We start from the raw sequence: 22,587 nt of genomic DNA on the forward strand, positions 1-22,587 counted from the left end.
ACTGTCCTTAGTCTATTTTGGAAAAATCTCTACCATCATCTCTTCAAATGTTTCCTATGCGCCCCTGCCTCACCTACTCCTAGGATATAAAATAAACAAATACTAAAATTTTTTCATGGATCCTTTATGGCCTCGCCATTCAAAGTGTGGTCTATGACCTGATAGCATCAATATTCTCAAGAAGCTTCTAAAAACTCAGCATCTCAGGCATCCCCAGGGATCCACTGAATCAGAATCTTCATTTAAACAAGATCCACAGGTGAGTCACATCCCATTCAAGTCTGAGAAGCACTGGTCTCCATCTCTCAGCCTCTCTTCCACATTTACCACTCCTCGTCTCCCCATTCCATTGTAGATAATTACTTTTATCTTCCAGTTCACTAATTCTTTCATACTCTTAACTTCTTAATTGATGTATATAATATACATAGAAAATTGCACAAGACATAAACATAAGAGCTCAGTACATTTTTACAAAGTAAATATTCATGTCACCACCGAAGTTAAGAACACTGCCAGTGGCCCACAAGCTCCCCCCACCCACCCCAGACTTTTGTGGGATTCAACTGTCCACTCTGCTATTAAATTCATCCGCTGAGTCCTAACGTTTGTTATTCAGTTTTGCTACTCCAGAATTTCTTTCTACTTGGTTCTTTTCCAAATCTGTATGTCATTTTTCACGGCTTTAAGTTCTCTGTTGAAATTTATCTCCTTGAGCAGGGCAACCACAGGTGTGCTAGTGTTTGTGTCTATTAACTACAATATCCAAATCCCCTGGGGCTCTACTGACATTGTCAGCTGTTTATCCTGCAGGTTCTAGTTCATGTTATCTTTTTTTCTTTTTTATGGAGTATAGTTGACTTACAACATTGTGTTAGTTTCAGCTGTACAGCAAAGTGATTCAGTTATACATATACATATATTCATTCTTTTTTACATTCTTTTCTCATACAGGTTATCACAGAATATTGGGTAGAGTTCCCTGTGCTATACAGTAGGTCCTTGTTATCTATCTTATATATAGTAGTGTGTGTATTCGTCCCAAGCTCCTGATTTATCCCTCCCCACCACGTTTCCCCTTAGGTAACCATAAGTTTGTTTTTGATATCTATTAAGTCTGCTTCTGTTTTACAAATGAGTTCATTTGTATCTTTTTTAAAAAAAATTAGATTCCACATATGAGTGATATCATATGATATTTGTCTTTGTCTGACTTACTTGACTTAGTATGATAATCTTTAGGTCCATCCATTTTGCTGCAAATGGCATTATTTCATTCTTTTTTATGGCTGAGTAATATTCCATTGCATATATGTACCACATCTTCTTTATCCATTCCTCTGTTGATGGACATTTAGGTTGCTTCCATGTCCTGGCCATTGTAAATAGTGCTGCAATGAACACTGGGGTGTATGTATCCTTTTGGATTATGGTTTTCTCCAGATATATGCCCAGGAGTGGGATTGGTGGATCATATGGTAGCTCTATTTTAAGTTTTTTAAGGAACCTCCATATTGTTCTCCATAGTGGTTGTACCAATTTACATTCCCACCAACAGTGTAGGAGGGTTCCCTTTTCTCCACACCCTCTCTAGCACTTACTGTTTGTAGACTTTTTGATGATGGCCATTCTGACAGGTGCAAGGTGATACCTCATTGTAGTTTTGATTTGCATTTCTCTGATAATTAGTGATGCTGAGCATCTTTTCATATGCTTTTTGGCTATCTGTATATCTTCTTTGGAGAACTGTCTGTTTAGATCTTCTGCCCATTTTTTGATTGGGTTGTTTGTTTTTTTGACATAGAGCTCCATGAGCTGTTTGTATATTTTGGAGATTAACCCCTTGTCAGTTGCATTATTTGCAAATATTTTCTCCCATTCTATGGGTATCTTTTTGTTTTGCTGATGGTTTCCTTTGCTGTGCAGAAGCTTTTAAGCTTAATTAGGTCACATTTGTTTATTTTTGTTTTTATTTTCATTACTCTAGGAGGTGGGTCAAAAACGATATTGCTTTGATCTATGTCAAAGAATGTTCTGCCTATGTTTTTCTCTAAGAGTTTTATAGTGTCTGGACTTACATTTAGGTCTTTGATCCATTTCCAGTTTATTTTTGTGTATGGTGTTAGAGAATGTTCTAATTTCATTCTTTTACATGTAGCTGTCCAGTTTTCCCAGCACCACTCATCAAAGAGACTGTTTTTTTCTCCATTGTATATTCTTTCCTCCCTTGCCATAGATTAATTGACCATAGGAGCGTGAGTTTATTTCTGGGCTTTCTATCCTATTCCATTGATATATATTTCTGTTTTTGTGCCAGTACCATACTGTTTTGATTACTGTAGCTTTGTACTATAGTCTTCAGTCAGGCAGTCTGATTCCTCCAGCTCCATTTTTCTTTCTCAAGATTGTTTTGGCTATTCGGGGTCTTTTGTGTTTCCATGTAATTTAAAAAAAAATTTGCTCTGGTTCTGTGAAAAATGCCAATGGTAGTTTGATAGGGATTGCACTGAATCTGTAGATTGCCTTGGGTAGTTCATATCATCTTACCTCATGTGCCTACTTATCTCTAAGTGAGTGCTGAACACTGTATTTGAAAAGAGAGGCCTTGGGAGTTGTTAACCTTCTCCAGAAAGGATTTTCATTTACTCCCAGCCAGTAACTGGGCAGCTGCAGCCAGTTCAGGGACTGTTTACTTTCAGACCACCCTCACTCTTAGGTTGAAACTTGATAACCCACCCAACGTAAGAGGATTCACAGGGCTCCATTCCTTGGTGGCCCTGCAGTCCAACTTTTGTCTACTTGGCTATTAAGCTCTGCTCAGCCCCTTAGCTTTGTAGTAAACATCTCCAGGGCAAAAGCAGCCCCATTGTTAGGCTCAGCACTTTGATTTCTGCCATCTTCTGAATCTTGGCCTAGAAACCGTTTGCTCTTTTTAGCTCTCTGACTTGATATATATTCTAATTTTTCTAATTGTCCTTCACTGACAAGTATGTGTGAATCATGTGCTCTACCATTCCCAGGAGAGAAACTTAGTGGCTTCCTCTTCATCTACACAATATATTCTCAAATTGCTCTGGAGATGTTAATTACACTTATTCCAAAGTCTTCTTTAAACAACTAGAGTTGTTTATGTGAAATCTGTTTCATCAGGTTTTACTTTTTTTGTTTACGAGCTTAGTTCTTTTACAGAGTTAGTTCTGTTTACATATGAAACTGTTCCTGGATGTCTGCTCATCTTGATATTTGGGATGCCAGTTTGCCCACACTTGCAAAGACCTCCTTCCCTCCAGGAGGAGGATACTGCCCCCAGGTGAGAGCTACTTCCTCAATCTGCCAGCTAACACCCACTTTTGCCATTTCTCTCTGGCCAAATGCTCCCTCTCAATGCCCAAGAATCACCTCTAAAACAAATGTCCTGGCAGCAGAAGGCCTTCATCATCTGAGGCAAATGCTTGCATTCTGTCAAACATGCCTCAGTTTTCCTTTGAGTTGGGCCCTCGTGGAGACTTGAAAAGGGGGAAAGAAGGGTGAGAATGCAGTAGTGAGAAGGAACTGCAAGGGGAAGAAAGACTATGAGTAGGACCAGGAGACAGGAAAGCAGGGGCCCGTGGACAAGAAAACACAGGCAGCCCACAGGGCTGGACCTCACTCTGAAGGGGTGAGAGGCTGCAGAGATGGGGCCAGGTAACAGGCTGTGGCACACTAGAGCCGAAGGGGGATGAGGAGTCTGCCCTCCACGTGGCAGGCAAGGAGGAGCTTGGGGGACCGAGCAGAATTATGTGGTCACTTGGTCTGCCATGTGGAGGGCCTGGCTTGAAGTGCCACCTGGCACAGTGGTCTGGTGCCAGGTCCACAGACCCTGGGAAACAGCAGAGGTTCCTGAGAGCTGGGTCACTCACCAGCAGGAGGGGGCCTTCTGGAAAGTCACAGTATGTAGGCAGGCAGGAGGCTTGCTCACACCCGTTCTCTGCTTTCCATACTTTGATCAGTCCCTGCTCGTCCACGGTGACAACCAGTTGCAGCCGAGGGTAAGTCACCAAATTCACCAGAGCTGCAGGCTGTAGAGGGCTCGACAGATCTCCGTGCCCTAGGCAACAACAAAATTAATGTAACAACTCACATAGGGCCCATTTATTTCCTAAACACTTATTATTTTCATTCATTCGACCATCACCCAGTGCATACTGGGGACATGTAGGTGTAAAGGATATGATCCCCATCCTCACAGGCTGCACAGCATGGTAGGGAACACAACACAGAAGCAATGTTCCACCATAGAGGAGACAGGTGTGTCCTGGAGGAGAGCAGTGGCTGAGCGTGGGTGTTGAGACTGCCTGGGGTTGGTGCCATTGCAGGGGGATTGAGGGTGGGGTCCTTCATGTGCACTGGGCACAGGATGTCTGAAGCACTCCCAGTGGTTACCTATGGCTCAACTGAAGAAGGCTGGGCAGGGAGGCAGGACCCAACACTACCCACCCTGCCCGGGATCTGGGCTGTGCTTGGGACCTAGGCTGTGCTGGGGACCTGGGCTGTACTCAGGACCTGGGCTTTGCAGGGCTGCATAAAGTGAACTTCCACGTGGAACGTCTCACTTGGTCCCCAAGGAACCCAGGTTTACAGATAAGCTAATTCAGCCTTGTGGTTGTAAACAGTTTCTGTTGCATATCTGCAACTGCCCTGCTCAGAACATGCCCTTCCCAGTGGTGTACCCAGCAGTGCCACCGCAGGCCAGGCCTGGCGAAGGCCCATGCCCTGTCACGGCCATTAGCACAGAGGAAAATGACTGGTCCGAGATGGGCTGATTCCCAGATACATGGTCTCTCCCAGGATTCTGAAAGCTAGAACAGCGAGGTAAAGAGCCCGGGTCCAGCAGGCCCACGGCACATTAGGATAGGGCGTCAGAGAACCAATCCTCTAATTGCTGTTTCTGAGTTTCTCAGAGTTGCCACATGGGGTTTCTTTCCAATTTGGAGTTATTACGGTTCTTTTTCTATCAGGTGTTATCATGTTAGCATGATCTTTTTCCAATCATGATATCCCAGTATTCTTCCATTCTTTTCTTTCTTCCCCCTCACATCAACAAATCAACAGTTGATTTCTGTTGCTTAAACAGCTAACAAGACTATTACTAGTAGGAACTCGGCACCGGTGACTGGGTCATGTCAACTAGGTCTCGGAGAATACACATTATTCACCAGTGGCTAGTAGTATGGAAGTGGGCAAAGAAGCAGTGAAACTCCCCTTCCCATTTCAGAATAGAAAGTAGCAACCAGGGGAACAGAGCGCAGAAACAGGCTACATACTGCATGACTCCAACAAAATGATTGAGCTTTCTAAAAATAAAATAAGATTGGAGATGTGTTCACAAAGAGGATTAAGGTTGGCAAGCCAGGCAGAATGGGTGCAGAGGGTCTAGCCCTGTCTAACAGTCCCACACTGTGACCAACGGACCACACTAGAGTTCAACAAACCACAGCCTGCAGCCAAACCCAGCCCACTAACCATTTTTGTATTTTCGTTAAAAAAAAAAAAATCAAAGAATATTTCATGACACATGAAAAAAACAAGAAACTCACATGTGAGGGTCCATAAGTACAGTTTTATTGGAACACAGCCACTCCCTTTTTGTTTACTTCTTGTCTACAGCTGCTTCTGCTTTTCAGCCACATAGTTAAGTAGTTGCAACAGGACCATGTGGTCTGCAAAGCCTCAAATATTTGCTCTCTGGCCCTTTACAGAAAAGGTCTGCCACCCCAGCACCAAAGCTCTTTATGTTCAAGTCAAGACCTTTTTGTTTTGGCAACTATGGAACCTCCCAGCCTTCAGGTCTTCTTCCTGCCCAAGAGCCCCTCATCTAAGCCTGTGTGGTCTCATGTCCACAGCCTAAGGGGGGTCTCTTTCAGGGCAACACAACTGCAATGAAACAGAGACCAGCCACCTGCACCCATCAGTCACCAGAGACCTTCACTCGAAATTATAATGTCAAACATCACTGTATATGAGGAAAATAAAGCAGGTGGAAGAGAAAAAAAACATGATAAACAAATGAAAAACTGACCATGGAGGAAAGACATATGATGCAAATAACTGTATCCTTTAAACAACAAAAAAGAGCAATCAGAGAATATGAAAATGGATAGGAAAGCTTTTTAACAATTAGTACCAACCAAGTCCAAAATACTAATCAAGTTATCGAGGTTGTAACACTTAAGTTTGCAAGTGGGGTGAGTAAAAGCTGCATTATCTGGGCAAAACCACCCAGAGGCTGGCATTGGCTCCAATGTGGACATCACAGAACTGGGCATGGCAGCTGTCATCCCCTTGCATAAACAGCCTCCATCAGGCACTGCAAAAATGCCCATCTCCCTGAGGCAGGACAGCAGAGAGTCAAAGGCATTTGCAATCAATCAGACTCAAGTCTGAAGTGTGACCTGGCACAGCGACTGAGCCTCCTGCAGCTCAGATTTCTCATCTGTACAATGGGGCTCCCACTCCTAACCTCACAAGTTGGCTGTGATGGTTAAAGAGAATAAAGGCAAAGGGCCTCGCTAAGACTGAGGACATAGCAGCATCTGGTCACTTCTCATCCTGGCCCCCTCCTGGACAGCTCACCTCTTGCAGATCCCAGGCACACACGGTGCCATCTGACGACACGGTGCACACCACGGACTTCTCCCGCCCATCAAACCAGTACTCTTTGGTTGAGATGTAGGCCAGCTCATCTATCTCTCCTGAAAGAGAACACAGACTTGCCTTAAGCACACACATGGATGCCTGGCATGTGAACATTCAACTTGGTGAAGGGGAGGCAGGCAATTCATTCCTCTTCTCTCTCAGGAGCATGACAGGTGCTGATTCTGGGGACAGTGGTGGACAGAAAGAGCTGGGACCTCAGACTTACAATTTGGGTATCATGCCCAGGACTGCCTACCACCCACCAGCCATGTTACTGTGAACAACAGTTACAACATCCTTATCTCTTAGTTTCTGTTTCTTTCTACTCTGAAATAGATGTAATGATCTCTGTGAGGATCAAATGATAACACAGGTATAGAACATAGCAGGGTATGTCCTCATTATGTGGCATTTTCCAACTAATTGGCTGAAAAACCAAATCCCTAGAGATCTGACCAGGGAAAGAGTGGGAATGCACAGAGTTACCACCTTCCCCACCCCGTACCTTTGTGCCCAGCAATGGCTTTGCAGATAAAGTCCTTCTCTGGCCACCCAGATTCCATTCGGAACTCCAGCTCGGATCAGCAGAGATAGTACTGTTTCCATGTCTGTGTGCCCAGGGTCGTCTGGGAGGCTTTACAGGAGGACCAGCGTCTCAGACACAGCTGCCTGAAACAAAGACCCACAGTCCCAGGCAGAAAAGGAGTCATTAGAAGGTGTTTTGGCATCAATAGGCCTAGCTTTGATTCCCAGCTTCACCATCTACTAGCTTGGACAACTCACTTTGCCTATGTAGGCCTCAGTTTCCTCCACTGTTAAATGGGGATAATGATATGACACTGAACGAGTGCTCACCACGTGTCAGGAATAGGTGCTTTTCGTGTTTCCAGTCAATCTATATAACAACCCCATAAGGTAGGTCCTCATCTCCATTTTAGACATGAGAGAGAGGTTAAACAACTAACCCAGGGTCATGCAGCCTTGGTCATGCAACTGGAACTCAAGAGTCTGCATTTTTTTGAAGCCGCCAACTATTGTTGAACTATTTCTCCCTTCAATTTTGTCAGCCCTTCATGCATTTTGTTGCTTTGTTATTAGGTCCATTTACATTTATAATTTTTAGATCTTCTTGATGGATTGATCTGTTTATTATTATAAAATATCCTTCTTTGTCCCTAGTAACACTTTTTGTCTTAAAGTCTGTTTTGTCTGATATTCGCACAGTCATTCTAGCTCTCTCTTGGTTGCTGTTTGCATGGTATATGTTTCCATTCTATTATTTTCAACCTGTATCTTTGATCTCAAATGTGTCTATTGTAGACAGCATATACTTGGATATTTTTAATCCCTTCTGCCAATCTCTGCCTTTTCATTGGAGTGTTTAATCCATATATATTTAATACAACTACTGATAAGATAGGATTTACATGTCATTTTGCTTATTTCTATGCATTTTTCCTTCTATTCCTCTATTACTGCCTTCTTTTGTATTAAGTATTTTCTTGTGTCCTATTGCCGTGTCATTTCTTCAACTGTATATTCTTTTAGTTCTTAGTGGTTGCCTTGGGGATTACTGGATAAAAATCTTAATTTATGACAATCTAGTTTTGATTAATATCAACTTAATAGTATCAAAAAACTTAGCTCCTGTGTAGCTCCATTTTATGCCCCTCTCATTCATGCTGTTATTGTCATACAGATTACATCTTCATACATTATGTACCCAATGGAGAGTCACAATTATTGTTTTATGCAGTTGTCCTTTAAATCACATAGGAAAAAAGGAGTTACAAACAAAAGAATTCATTTATGTTGCCTTTTATATACACCCATATGGTTACTTTACTGGTGCTACTTCTTCACGTGGATTCAAGTTCCTGTCTAATGTCCTTTCATATCAATCTGAAAGACTCTCTTTAGTATTTTTTGTAGGGCAAGTCTGCTAGCAACAAATTCTCAGAGCTTTTGTTAATCTGGGAATGTCTTAATTTTCTCCTTCATTTTGCTAGATATAGAATTATTTATTTATTTATTTGTTTATTTATTTATAATCAGTCATCAATTTTATACACATCAGTGTATACATGTCAATCCCAATCGCCCAATTCAGCACACCACCATCCCCACCCCACCGTGGTTTTCCCCCCTTGGTGTCCGCACGTTTGTTCTCTACATCTGTGTCTCAACTTCTGCCCTGCAAACCAGTTCATCTGTACCATTTTTCTAGGTTCCACATATATGCGTTAATATACGATATTTGTTTTTCTCTTTCTGACTTACTTCACTCTATATGACAGTCTCTAGATCCATCCACGTCTCAACAAATGACTCAATTTCATTCCTTTTTATGGCTGAGTAATATTCCATTGTATATATGTACCACAACTTCTTTATCCATTTGTCTGTTGATGGGCATTTAGGTTGGTTCCATGACCTAGCTATTGTAAATAGTGCTGCAATGAACATTGGGGTGCATGTGTCTTTTTGAATTACGGTTTTCTCTGGGTATATGCCCAGTAGTGGGATTGCTGGATCATATGGTAATTCTATTTTTAGTTTTTTAAGGACCCTCCATATTGGTCTCCATAGTGGCTGCATCAATTTACATTCCCACCAACAGTGCAAGAGGGTTCCCTTTTCTCCACACCCTCTCCAGCATTTGTTGTTTGTAGATTTTCTGATGATGCCCATTCTAACTGGTGTGAGGTGATACCTCATTGTAGTTTTGATTTGCATTTCTCTAATAATTAGTGATGTTGAGCAGCTTTTCATGTGCTTCTTGGCCATCTGTATGTCTTTGGAGAAATGTCTATTTAGGTCTTCTGCCCATTTTTGGATTGGGTTGTTTGTTTCTTTAATATTGAGCTGAATGAGCTGTTTATATATTTTGGAGATTAATCCTTTGTCCGTTGATTCGTTTGCAAATATTTTCTCCCATTCTGAGGGTTGTCTTTTTGTCTTGTTTATGGTTTCCTTTTTTGTGCAAAAAAAAAAAAAAAAAAAAAAAAAACGGAGCGGGAGGAATCAGACTCCCTGACTTCAGAATATACTACAAAGCTACAGTAATCAAGACAATATGGTACTGGCACAAAAACAGAAACATAGATCAATGGAACAAGATAGAAAGCCCAAAGATAAACCCAGGCACCTATGGTCAACTAATCTATGACAAAGGAGGCAAAGATATACAATGGAGAAAACACAGTCTCTTCAATAAGTGGTGTCAGGAAAACTGGACAGCTACATGTAAGAGAAGGAAATTAGAATACTCCCTAACACCATACACAAAAATAAACTCAAAATGGATTCGAGACCTAAATGTAAGACCGGACACTATAAGACTCTTAGAGGAAAACATAGGAAGAACACTCTTTGACATAAATCACAGCAAGATCTTTTTTGATCCACCTCCTAGAGTAATGGAAATAAAAACAAAAATAAACAAATGGGACCTAATGAAACTTCAAAGCTTTTGCACAGCAAAGGATATAGAATTCTTCATGACAATCTTTTTCTTCCCACACCTTCAACAAATCAGCCCACTCCTTTTTGGGCTCCATGGTTTTTTATGAGAAATCAACCGTTACTCTCATTGGGGTTGTCCCATACATGATGAGTGGATTCTCTCTTGATGCTTTCAAGATTCTGTCTTTGGCTTTCAAGTTGGATTATAATGTGTCTCGACATGGAACTCTTTTGACTTTATCCTACTGGCAGCTCACTGAGCTTCTGGATGTGTAAATTAACATTTTTCATCAAATTTGGGAAGTTTTCAGTCATATCTTTAAATACTTTCTACTTTCTTTCTCCTCTCATCTGGAACTCCCTATTATGTGTTGCTTGCATGCTTGATGGTGTCCCACAGGTCTCTTAGGCACTATTCATTTTTCTTCATCTTTAGCTTCATTGCATTCCTCAGACTGGATAATCTCAACTGACCTATATTCCGGTTTACTGATTCTTTCTTCTGCCTGCTCAAATCTGCTCTTGAATTTTTAATTTGATATTGTACTTTCCTACTCCATAATTTCTGTTTAGTTTTTTTTTTTATAATTTCTCTTTATTAATATTCTCTATTAAATGAGACACTGTTCTCATACGTCCCTTCAGTTCTTTTCACGTGGTTTCCTCTAGTTCTTTGCACATACTAAAATAGTTGATTTAAAGTCTTTGTCTAGTAGGTCTGATGCCTGCGCTTCCTTGGGGACAGTCTTTATTGTTTGCTTTGTTTCCTGCATACTAGCGACACTTTATTTCTTTGCATGACTTATAACTTCTGTTGAAAACTGAACATTTTAAATAACATAATGTAGAACTCTGGAAATCTGATTCCACCCCACCCCCGGTTTGTTATCATTGCTGTTATTATTTTTTGTTTGTTTAGTGAAGTAACTGAAAAGTTTCTGAAGTAACTCTGAAAGTCTGTAGTCTTTGTTATGTAGGGCCACTTATGTCTCTGCTCAGTTAAATTAATGTGCAGTAATGAGAGGACAGAGGTTTCCTAAATTTCTGGAACCACTAAGTTTCCTAGTCATTGCCAAAGGCTCTATGTGCAGGTTGGGGCATGTGTGCAACACTCAGCCAGGCAGTTGACTTCTCTGCCTTAGTCTTCACTTCCTGCTTCCACAGAACCTCAAGGTTAACCAGAGGTAAAAGTTTAGAGCCCTTTTATATCTTCCCTGAGTTAGCACACAGCCCTGCACAAGCACTTGGCCTTCTAGATTCCTAGGAATGTGTTGGAGCTTTCCAAAACCCCTAAGGACATCACATTCCCAGCTTTTCCTTTTAAACTCTTTGGTTAGCCTATTGTTTCCTTAACTATCATTCATCAACTCTGATTAAAGACTAATTAAAAAGTTAATCAATTCCCTTTAGTTGTTTTGACAAATGCCCCAAGGTAAAGGTTTTTCACATTGGATGAACACCAAACAAGGTAAAATACAGACAGCTTACACGTGAGCTCTTCCAGGAAACACCAGACAGGTCGAACAATGACAATTCTCTGGGAATAAGGCTTTGAAGAATCTCTCATCCCATTCTTACCCTTCCAGTGACTGCGGCTCCTGCTTTCACTGTGATTGTGAACTGTTGGTATTCAAGGCTAACACAAAGCTGGAAGGTTGTTATGGGAACAGGGCAAGTGAACACTTGCTGCTCTTACTGAGAATAAGCCATTTTTTTTCTTGAATAAACATTTCCCAGACTACTGTAAGTCTCTGGTTAATTTCCAGAGTTCTGTAAAAGTTGATTTTGACAATTTATGCCAGTTTTCTCATTGCTTTTATGGAGGAGAAAATTTTCAGAAGTCATTAATCCACCATTTTCCAAGAGTCTGCATCCTTAACTTGTATGTATCAGTAACTACTGTCAATTCTATGATAGCAACTCGCTTATAAGGTTGTTGAAGATAAAACATTAGCTCATCCACACTATGGAGAATACTGAATCCCCACCTAGTCTGTGGACCCCAAAGTGAGTGAGACATGGTCCTTGCCCTATGAGTACTCGCAGCTGGTGGTTAGGAGGATAAGTAAAACTAAAATTCTGGAGAGAAATGCTAAGTTTCAGAAGGGGCAGCCTATGGTGCCATGGGAGTAAAACACAAGGAGAGTGAACATCTGGGAGAGGATTAGGGAGGCCCCATGGACAAAGGCTTTCAAAATTTACAGTCACCAGAGTTGATACAGCATCAGAGGACTCCAGTCATATCTCACAGAGGAGAAAAATGAGGCTGGGTGGGAAATAAGTAGCTCACAGCCCATGGTCCCAATAAGTACAACGCAAAGAGTTTCTCTCCATTCAAAGCCTGTACACTCACCAAGCACCTATGTGTCAGGCTCTGTACTAGGCACCAGTGACCTTCTAACACACTGTGAAGGATCCAGTGCTTATGTTGGATATGGGTTTTCCTGTACCCACTGAAACCCTGTTCCTTCTACCAGAAGTAGCATACTCACAGCCTGCAGGCAGAATGGGCATCCAGATTACCTTGTCTGGCCTGCATAGGATTGGCCTATGTGAACTAACTGCCAATACTTAAAAATCGAGAGATTTCACATACTAATTAGGTAAAAGAAGAAGATCTAACTATACTGAAATCAAATTCTCACCTGGAAAAATTTATCTGGGGCCACACAGAACAGTACTCTTCAGACAAGAATGAGCTTTCAGGGAATTCCCTGGTGGTCCAGTGGTTAGGACTCTGCGCTTTCACTGCTGAGGGCCTGGGTTCTATCCCTGGTCGGGGAGCTAGGATCCTGCAAGCCGCATGGCACAGCCGAAAAAAAAAAAAAAAAGAATGAGCTTTCAGCTCCACCGTGGCCTTCACCATCCCTTTTATCTCTTGGACTAAGAGGCTGAGTATCAGCTGCCTCACATCATCATTCTTATGTTGTTGATTTTCTTTTAGTTGAAATAATCAGAAAGGGAAATTTCTTGTACCCATATCTCAACCTAAACAGTGTGAAAATAAAAGCTAGACTAAGAAGATAATGTGGTTTAAGAAAAAGGGGGGATAACATTTCTTTGTGGAAGTGAAGTCTATTTCTACATATTTAAGGCCATTATACATCAAACCATAAGTAGGAACCATGACCAATATTCAGAAGAAATAACACCAAGTGATTTGACCAAAAAAAGGGCAGACTGTCAACAAGGCTAAAGTGTGCACAGGAGTAAAGTATGAGAAATACAAGCCTCTGAAATACAAGGATGTATCAAGTGAAAAAACACCATGGCACCAAAACCTTTCAGATAGCAATTAACAGCAAAACAATCTACTGTACACAAACAAAAAAAAAAATATTTGTACCTTAAACAAAAGCAAATATTTGCAATTTTACTTTTAACCAAAAATCTAACACATAGTGTGTTAAAGAGATGGCAGAATTTAAAAGGTCATGAAGCATTTTAAAGAAGTAACTTGCAGTGTTTTAAATTAGAATTATAGAGTACATATTAAAAACATATGACCGGTTAACCATGTTCATTTACTGTGTCCGTAAGAGTTCCTATGGGCCTGGAGAGTTTTGGGGCCTAGTACCCATGACAGGTACAACATTAGAAATGACACGTGCATGTGACGATGCTCCTGGAATGCTGTTGCAGTTGTCCCAGTTCCAGAAACATAAACCCAGTGTTTTTTATATGAACATAGGTCAAGGATACCATCCCAAAGAATGACTGTATGCTAAAAAGAGTTTAGCACCAAAAACTATAAAATAGTAATGAACCGAAAACCCATTCGTGACTTGGCTTGCAGACAGCTGAAGAATCTGCTTGAGGAACCTGGAGGTACACACAATATGGTAACACATGCATACATGTGGGGGTTAGGTGATAAGCTGCACAAGAGAGTTTTTGAACTGCTGAAAGAAATATATTACTTATGTTACTCAAAGGGAAATTCCTACCCCAGCTTATCAGTAAAGATGAGAACAAAGACTAGGGTTTAAGGTTGGCATCCTACCCATTTCAACTGTGAGAATTGCCCTCCAAGGGCTTCCACAAATAGTTACACCAATCTATGAGTCAACTCATTTATTTCTAGTGACACAGTGTCTTTGAGAATCACATTTGGCAAGACATTCTCTTGTCCACTTATCTACAGAGAAATCAATTTCCAGAATTGAATGTTCTATCTAGAGTACATCCCCCAAATTGTAGAGATAAAGACTGAAATCCAATAAAAGTTCCCTTACTTCAAAATTGACTAGAGATTAACATCATTTTTCTAATTAATATTATTAGCAATAAAAATACTGAATAAAAAGCAACAAACAGAACAGTGCTGTATGATACTGAAAAATAAATATGGCAAGGTTGGCATTCCACAATTCTCAAATATATCAATTCAGTTATTCTAAAAATAAAAACCATCAAGCAAAGATTCCCTCCATGTTTGGAGGAAACTTCATGTGAACAGTTGTTTTCCATCAGGAAAGACTAAAACTAAATATAGCTCCTAGTTGATAGTCAAGGCTATGTAGTCTGTCCTATATTCTGCAAGAGGCAGAAGATCTGACACTTACCTCTTGGGACAAAAGAAAAGATGTCAGGTTCCAAAGGAGGAATGAACAGAAAAGAAAAATTTAATAATTTAATGATTAAAATATTTTTTATTTTCTACTTTTAATTTTTTGAATTTTATTTAAGTTCTCATATCAAACATGCTTATATAACTATGTTGTTACACCAAAGTTGAAATCAAATAAAAGTGGTTTATTTGTCTATTGATTTGTCTATCAGCCAGCTGCATTCAATTTGCTGTACATTTCTGCCCCTGAGTTTGGTACCCCCACCTACATCAACCTCCACTTGATTAACAAAATCGCTTATATTTCAATATACTATACTATACTACCTCACACCCCCAACTAGGGAGGAGTTTCCTGCTGGTAAGGGCTGTGGATTGTCCCTTCTTGTCTACTTAACGGAAACGCAGTGAGTGCTGAAAAGTACACCCCTCTCTCCTTGGAGGGATACTCTCCTGAGCAGGCCTGGCTCTTCCTCCACTCACCGCCACAGTTCCTTGGTCCTTGAAGCCTCATTCCAGACCTAGAAGAGTATCTGGTCAGTCAACATGCAATTAGTGCCTAGCCTGCCAGGCCCTGTGGAGGGGACAGAGAGCTAAATGAGACCCAGTGCTTGCACTCAAGAACACTCACCCTGGGGAGTTAGAGACAAATTCAGACCATCAAATAAAACACACCAAATAATGAATGACAAAGGAGAGAATGACCAACTCAGTTGGAGTCAAGGGGTTCAGAAGTAACTACTGATCAACTCCTGAAGGATGAGTAGTTATCCTCTAAGAAAACGGCTGAAGCATGTCAGGGAGAGAAAGATCCGCTTGGGCAAAGATTCAGAAGTATGAAAAAGATGATGAGTAAGTTGCCTTAATCAGAACATAGAGAAAGGAGCTGGAGACAGGCTTAGACCAACTCTTGGAAGTCAGAAGGGCAAAAACAGTGAGAAGTCACTTGAGAACTGTGAATGGAAGAGTGGCAAGTCAAACTGTGTTTTAGGCTGCTATGAGAAGGAAGGACTTGGAGACTTCCCTGGTGGTCCAATGGTTAAGAATCCGCCTTCCAATGCAGGGGGCATGGGTTGGATACCTGGTCGAGGAACTAAGATCCCACATGCTGGGGCAACTAAGCCCATGCACGCTCTAGAGCCCATGCGCTACAACTAGAGAGCCCGTGCACTTCAACGAAAGATCCCACGTGCCACAACAAAGATCCCGTGTGCCACAACTAAGACCCGATGCAGCAAAATAAATAAATAAATATTAAAAAAAAAAAAAAAAAGACTCTGAGCTTCCACTGTAGGGGGCACGGGTTGGATCCCTGGTTGGGGAACTAAGATCCTGTAAGCCACGTGGTAGGGCCAATTGAATAAAAAAGAGAGAGAGAAGGAAGGACTGGAAACGAGGGCAGAGCAGCAGGACCCATAAGAAGGCTGCTGCAATGGAGTAAATTAAGGCTCTGGCTAAAGGGATGTCCCAGAGATGCCAAGGTGCAGGAACAGAACTGCTACCTGGGGAGGGCACACAGGCCGTATCACAAACTGCTCTCTGCAGAAGTATCTGGAAGAGGCTCAGGTGGCCCTGGGAAGGGATCACAGTACCCTGCCTCCCCCTCCCTCAGGCCCACACCTGCATCCTGGAACTTCTTGGCTTCTCCAGCTGGGCCACCCTGGGTTCTGGAGCCTATACAGCTTCAGTAGAAACCACTCTGGAGCTTTCTGTGGCCCAGACCTACTGAGGGTCCCAGCCAGATACGTGGCTTTCCAGGCCCTGGCAGAAATAACAACCACCCTGTCTAAGCCCAGGTTCCTACTTCCACAGCCCTCACTCACCCGAGATCAAAGTTTCTCAGTCCTTAAGAAATCTTTTTGGCTAGTAGGAATGTAAAGTTGATACTTTGCAATAATCAAACCAGGTAAGAAGATTTCCGCATTCTTTTTTTCTATAGTTCCCAGTTCAAAACCCAACTGAGATGTTCTTACTTCCCTAACATAAAATTATAATATGTAATATAACCTGCAAAATGGGTGTTACCCACCTTGGAGAATGCCTCTGTTAGATGCTGATCTTCATGATGACACTGTGAGGCAGGGTTTATTGACCTCATTTTACCTAACAGGGAAACCAGAACCTGGAGAAGTTGCTGCTATCAAAGGGTAAAAGGCACCTCCCTTTCAAAATCTGCTGGGAGACTACCTGGGCGACCTCAGCCAATGCACTCTCGGCACGATACTCACTTTCCCTATTGGTAAAAATGGGGATAGCAACCCAGTATTTTACTTGATACATTTAAGTTATAATTACACAATTCAGGTAAGGGTCTGTTTATTAATCTTTCTGTAAAATGATATAATAATGTATTTTAAAAGTAAAGAAATTCATTTACTCAACAAACATTTACTTAGAGTACACTAAATATCAAGCCATACGCTGAGTGTATACACACAGTGATCATACAGTGGTTATACACACAGTGATGCAAGAGACAAAAGAATGAGTCTAGCGGGAGTGGGGGGGAAGCAAACATTTAACAAGCACAGTATGTGATCATTTAGTCACAGTTGTGCTGAGTAAGAGCACAGAGGAGGAAGAGCTCGGAGCACAACAGGGGCAGAAGCGCAGATCAGACTAACGCACCAAACAGGCACTTAGGGAGCACAGCCAGTACAGGAACTCGACTGGCTGGGAAGGGACAGGCGGAGCCCGCAGGAGGAGGTGCCACTCACAGGGAGGGCACGGCTTTCCAGGCAGGCCCCAGAAGGGGAATTCCAGAATATTCCAGAAGAGGTGGGATCCCTAGGCCAATCTTAGGGGTGAACCCTGTTCACAGGTGCCCAGTGCAAGCCAACCGCGCAGGGGCTCTGGACACACCGACAGACGGAGGAACAGAGGGATAAGAGGTTTCCACAGCAACCCCTTCATAGGTCGCCGAGGTCGCCACCCCGGGGGCCAAGAGCGTCCTCTGCAGATCGCGGATTCAGGGCCGTCCGACGCTCCCTCCCAGATTTGGGAAACGGAGGCTCCGAGGGGACGGGCCGACCATGGACACGCCAGTGACCAGGAGCCCAGCCCTGCCTACCGCCTGGGACAGGACGCGCTACCTTATCCACCTGGGCGACGCAGAGCATGTCTCGGCCTTCCAAGAAGGAGAAGACGTGCAGCAGCTCGGGCAAACCCATCTGCGGCTCCACGGCGCCAGCCCCCATGGTTGCCTGGGTCGGGCTACGCCTTCGCTGCGCTTCCGCCCCCGCAGGCCGAGCCCCGCCCGCTTGCTTCATCCTCACCCAGCCTCCGCGCTTCCGTTCGGAACACCCACTTCTACTAATCCGCTCACCGGCCCTGCTTCTACTTGGCCTTAGACTGGCTTCTAACCCTTGTCCTGACATTCGCTGAGACCCTCGCCCACCCCCTTATACTGACATTCATCCTCGTTCTGACCTTCGCCCTGACCCTCACGCGGGACCCTGTGGTGCCCCTGAACCCAGCACCTCCCAAGCCCTTGCCCTGGTGCTGGCCCTTATCCAGACCTTGACCCTCTTCCTCAACCTCGCCCTAATCATCACCCTTGATTTCATTAGCATCTGACATCTACCACACTCCTGTCCCTACCCTCACCTGACCCTGACTCACCCTAATACACACCTTCATCCTGAGCTTTGCCCTAGCCCCGACCCTGGCCTTCACAATCACCTTCAGAATGACCCTCAGCCTCCGTCTTACACTGGCACTGGCCCTTGCCCAAGCCCTGGCTCTAACCTGGTACTTCCCTCATCATGGCCCCTGCCCAGGCTCTCACCCTACCTAGCCTTAGCCCCAACCCTGGACCTCACCCTGGTTTTGGTCGTGGCCCTGGCCAAGATCAGATCAGAGTTAGTGTAAGGGTGAAGGTCATGATCAAGCTCAATGTCAGAGCAGCCAGGGTCACAGTCAGGATGAGGGTAAGATCAGAGACAGAGTGATGAAGATCAGAATCAGCGTGAGGGTGAGTGTCCAGTTCAAGGTAAAATTCTATGTCAGGTTAAGGATCAAGATAAGACAATGGTCAGGGTCATGGTGTCAGAATCAGGTTCAAGGACAAGATCACTATGAGGGAAATTTTAGATCCAGGGTTAGGTTCAAGATCAAGTTCAAGATCAGTGTGAGAGCCAAGGTTAGGATCAGGTTGAGGCTCCATTAGAGAGGATCAGTGAGAGGATGAATGTCAGGATTAGGATGATGGTTATTGTCAGGGTGAAAGTAAGATTGAAAGTTGGATTCAAGTTGACAGTGGATGTCCAGTTCCGTGTAGGATTCAGGGTCAAGGTGAGGGTGAGGTTGATGTTCAGGATTAGAGTCAGTGTCAGGTTCAGGGTCAAGATCAATGTGAGGTAGTGTCAGGGTCAGGGTGAGCATGATGTTCATTGTGAAGGTCAAGGTCAATTAAAAGTCAAGGTGGGTCCCTTTTCTATTGCTGCTGGAAGGAATTAAGTCCTCCTCCTCCAACTCTCCCTCCCCCCAACCCCCATTACATTGGCCCAATCTGCATAATCCAGGACACTCTTTCCATCTCAAAGTCTGTACGCTTTAATCACATTTGCAAAGTCCCTTTTGTGTGTAAGGCAATGTATTCATAGGTTAGGACATGGGCATCTTTGGTGGGGGGGGGGACATTATTCTGCTTACCACAGAGGGTCAGAGTTTGGTTTATAGTCAAAATCAAGTTCAAGGTTAAGTTTCAAAGTGAGGATGGGTCAAGATGAAGGTGACGATCAGGCTGAGGACGAGTCATCATAATAATGAAAGTCAGTGTCAGTGTGAAGTTCAATTCAGGGTCAGGGTCTAGATTAGGTTCAAGGTCATGATGGGATTAGGGTGTCAATGGTGACAGCCAAGTGTGAGTCCATGTTCTGTGTGAGGCTCAGCATTAGGATGAGGACCCAGGTCAGGATGAAGTTGAGGTCTAGGTCAAGATGAGGGTCAGGATCAGGATCATGGTCAGGCTTGGTGTGCAGACTAGTTTCAGCTTGAGTGTACAGTGTAGTTCAGCATCAAGGTGCAAGTTCAAGGGCAGGGTGTGTCAGTATGATGGTCCTTGTCAAGGTGAGGATTCAGTCTAGGGGCAGAGTGAAGTTGAGGGTCAGAATCAGATTGAAGGTGGTGAGTATCTCATTTATCACAGTATTCACAATCAGTGTGAGAGAAGCTGTCATTGTCAAAGATAAGTCAAGCTCAGGACAAGTGTCAGGGACATGTTAACGGTCAGGATCAGGATCATAATGAGCATCAAGGTAAGAGGAATGTCAATTAGAGACCCAGGGTTAAGGTTAAGATGAGAGCCAAGTTCATGGACAAGGTTTAGTTCTAGGTCAAACGGGGTCAGAGTTTGGGTGAGGGTCAGAGTCAATGCCAAGATCAAAGCCAGGCATGGGTGGGGAAGGGGCTGGCAAAGAATTGAGTGAGGGTGAGAGTCAGTGTATATGTCAGGGTCAGGGTGATAGGGTCAGGTTAAGTGTAAGGTTTAAGGTAAAGGTGAGGGTCAATGTCAGGGTGGAGTAAGCGTTAGAGTCTTTGTGAGTGGAACTGGCTGAGGGTCAGTGGTCAGGGTTTGGGTACAAACTTGCGTTCATACAAAGGTGAGAGACACCAGAAATTGAGCTAGACTGAAGCTTAGAGTCTACAGATGTGGCTGGACAAACAGGCAGAGGCCAGATCCTTAAAACATCTTTAAAGACATATGGGACACTCAGACTCTTCCCTGAAAGCAACAACTAGAGTTTACTGTGCTTTGCCCTCTAAGAGCTTGGAGAGCAGTGACTGTGGCACTGTTAGTCACCTCTGTGACTGCAGTGCTTACAGAATTTTAGCCACATGAGCACAAAATGAATATTTTAAGAATACAAGATTGCTAAGAATAAGTTTCTCTGACTTCTCTGTTTTTATCTATCTGTGAACCAATACCACATTGCTTATTTATTACAGCCCTATGATAGTCTTGGTATCTGATAGGGTAAGTCCTTTCATCATTTTTTGCCTTTTCTTCTGCTTCTGCCTCCTCTTAACCCTTTCATTTCTGCATATACTTTAGAATTGGCTTACCAAATTATTTAATAAGAAAAACAAGAGCCAGTTCAGATTGTATTGGGATTTACTGAATTAACAAATGAGTTCCAGGAATGTCTGTCTTCTTATTTGCCCAGTATCTCTGAGTAAAGAGGAGGCCCATGTGGTCCAGGCTCACCCGTATCCTGAGGGTGATGTTGGTAAACCAGCTCAAGGTGTGGAGGGTCACTTATTGGGTCCCCAACTTGAGCCATTCCTGGGTCCTGATTTCTGCCAACTCACCTCCAAAAGGGAGCTCTGTCACATGAAGCACCTAGCAATCTCCCAAGACTAAAGTAGCCATGAATGGGGCCACTTTCCCAGTGACCACAGAGAAGCAAGGGCCAGGGGATGATGCTACCTCAGCCACTTCCCTCAACTGGAAAGGAAGAGGGGCATACATCACGTAGAACTACCGGGCGTTTTTATAATAAATCTCAAAAGTGAACTAGTGTTTAATGTCTCTGAGAACAAAATCAAACCAAACTTTCCTTCCCACTTGGATTTCCGACATGAGGACATCCTACACTCAGCGCTCCCCCAAATGGCTCTACCAGGACTGTCCCTGACCAGGAAGGCAGCAACTAGAGAACCAGCCCCATGGCAGGCATGGCAGCGGAACTCACTGCCTCCTTCTGATGGATCTGTTACCAGCAACAGATGGGAGGCCGACAGCACAGGCCGAGGGTCCCCTCTGCTGAGGCTGGATGGCCTGGCCAGGAGCAGGACCACTGTGGTCGAATCAGGCCGGAGCAGAAGAAGAAGAGGCCTGGCTTGTCCTGGGGAGGGAAGGGGGCGACACGCCTGTGGGGCCTGGCCCAAGGTCTCAGCCCTCCAGGATGAAGGGCCGAATCAGCTCCGGGTTCAACAGTGACTCCTCGAGAGGCCGGTCCACGTGGAGGTCATGGACGTGGGGGGGGTCCTGGGAGGGGCCTTGAGGGCAGGTCCCCCTGGGCGCTGAGGAATTGGCAGCTCCGAGGGGTGGGCAGGCAGGGGAGCTGTGAAGAAGTACTGGTGCAGGAAGGCCTGAGGGTAGCAAGCAAGGGGCAGCAAAAGGAAACTGGTCACTTCCCCGTCCCAGCTTCAGCCACTTCCCTCCGAGGAGGAGACGTGAACATTGCCCTGGAGAGGATTTTGCCTTCATCTGCTCATCGTTCAGGTGACTCCAACACCTCGGAGTGCTCACTGTTTGCGCACTGCTCCAGAGACAGGAGATGCAGCGGTAAACAGAACAAAGAGCTCTGCCTTCAAGTTTTCCACATAGTGAGGGGTGGGGGTAATAAACACGATAAAGAAGTAAGACAAACAGTGCATCAAATGATTAGTGCTGTGGGAAAGAGAAAGTATGAGGGGGGATGAGCAATACTGGAGGGGCTGCAGGCCTGAAGAATGGTGAAGGGAGGCCCTGGGAGGTGGCGCTCAAGCAGAGACCTGAAAGGTGAATGAGTGAGGCCTAGGGACAGAAATGCACAGACCCCCAGGACATGGAGAAGCCCTGGGGCCCGAGGGGAGTGAGCAAGGGGAATGGGAGCTGGCAGAGTCACAGAGGTGATGGCCCCAAATGTGTGATGGCTGTGGGCCACTAGGACCTGGCTTCTCCTCTGAGGGAGCCCCAGGAGGGCCCTGCAGGCGAGGATGCGACAGCCTACCTGGACAAGGTCCCTCTCTTTGCCACGTGGAGGAAAGACTAAATGGGCAGGAGAAGCAGATTCTGGGAGGCAATGGGGGCGGGGGGGCGCTTAGAATGGGGGCAGCAGCAGGGGGCTGAGAGGTGGTCAGTTGGCCTCAGTACACTCTGAAGGTGCTGC

At 44.1% G+C, this 22,587-nt stretch overlaps 1 protein-coding gene across 11 annotated transcripts in view; it reads right to left on the minus strand.

Moving 5' to 3' along the window:
- The window catches only part of LOC309654096 (cyclin-dependent kinase 20-like), a gene marked incomplete at its 3' end in the record, with an annotated part of 51,588 nt that overhangs the window by 22,667 nt on the left and 6,334 nt on the right, over nt 1-22,587 (minus strand). For 2 of the 11 annotated variants that reach the window (XM_082478731.1, XM_082478725.1), the window contains one exon: nt 19,241-19,793. The exons of 1 other annotated variant lie outside the window; for it this stretch is intronic. In XM_082478731.1, the coding sequence (XP_082334857.1) occupies nt 19,776-19,793 (18 nt within the window). Of the gene's footprint in view, nt 1-15,193; nt 15,285-19,240; nt 19,794-21,405; nt 21,559-21,643; nt 21,806-21,906; nt 22,025-22,587 lie in introns of those variants that run through there. 8 more of the 11 variants (XM_082478729.1, XM_082478723.1, XM_082478733.1 and 5 more) reach the window with 6 other exon arrangements.

Source organism: Balaenoptera physalus, assembly GCF_965194825.1.
Source record: "Balaenoptera physalus genome assembly, contig: HAP1_SCAFFOLD_1942, whole genome shotgun sequence".
Taxonomy (NCBI): domain Eukaryota; kingdom Metazoa; phylum Chordata; class Mammalia; order Artiodactyla; family Balaenopteridae; genus Balaenoptera; species Balaenoptera physalus.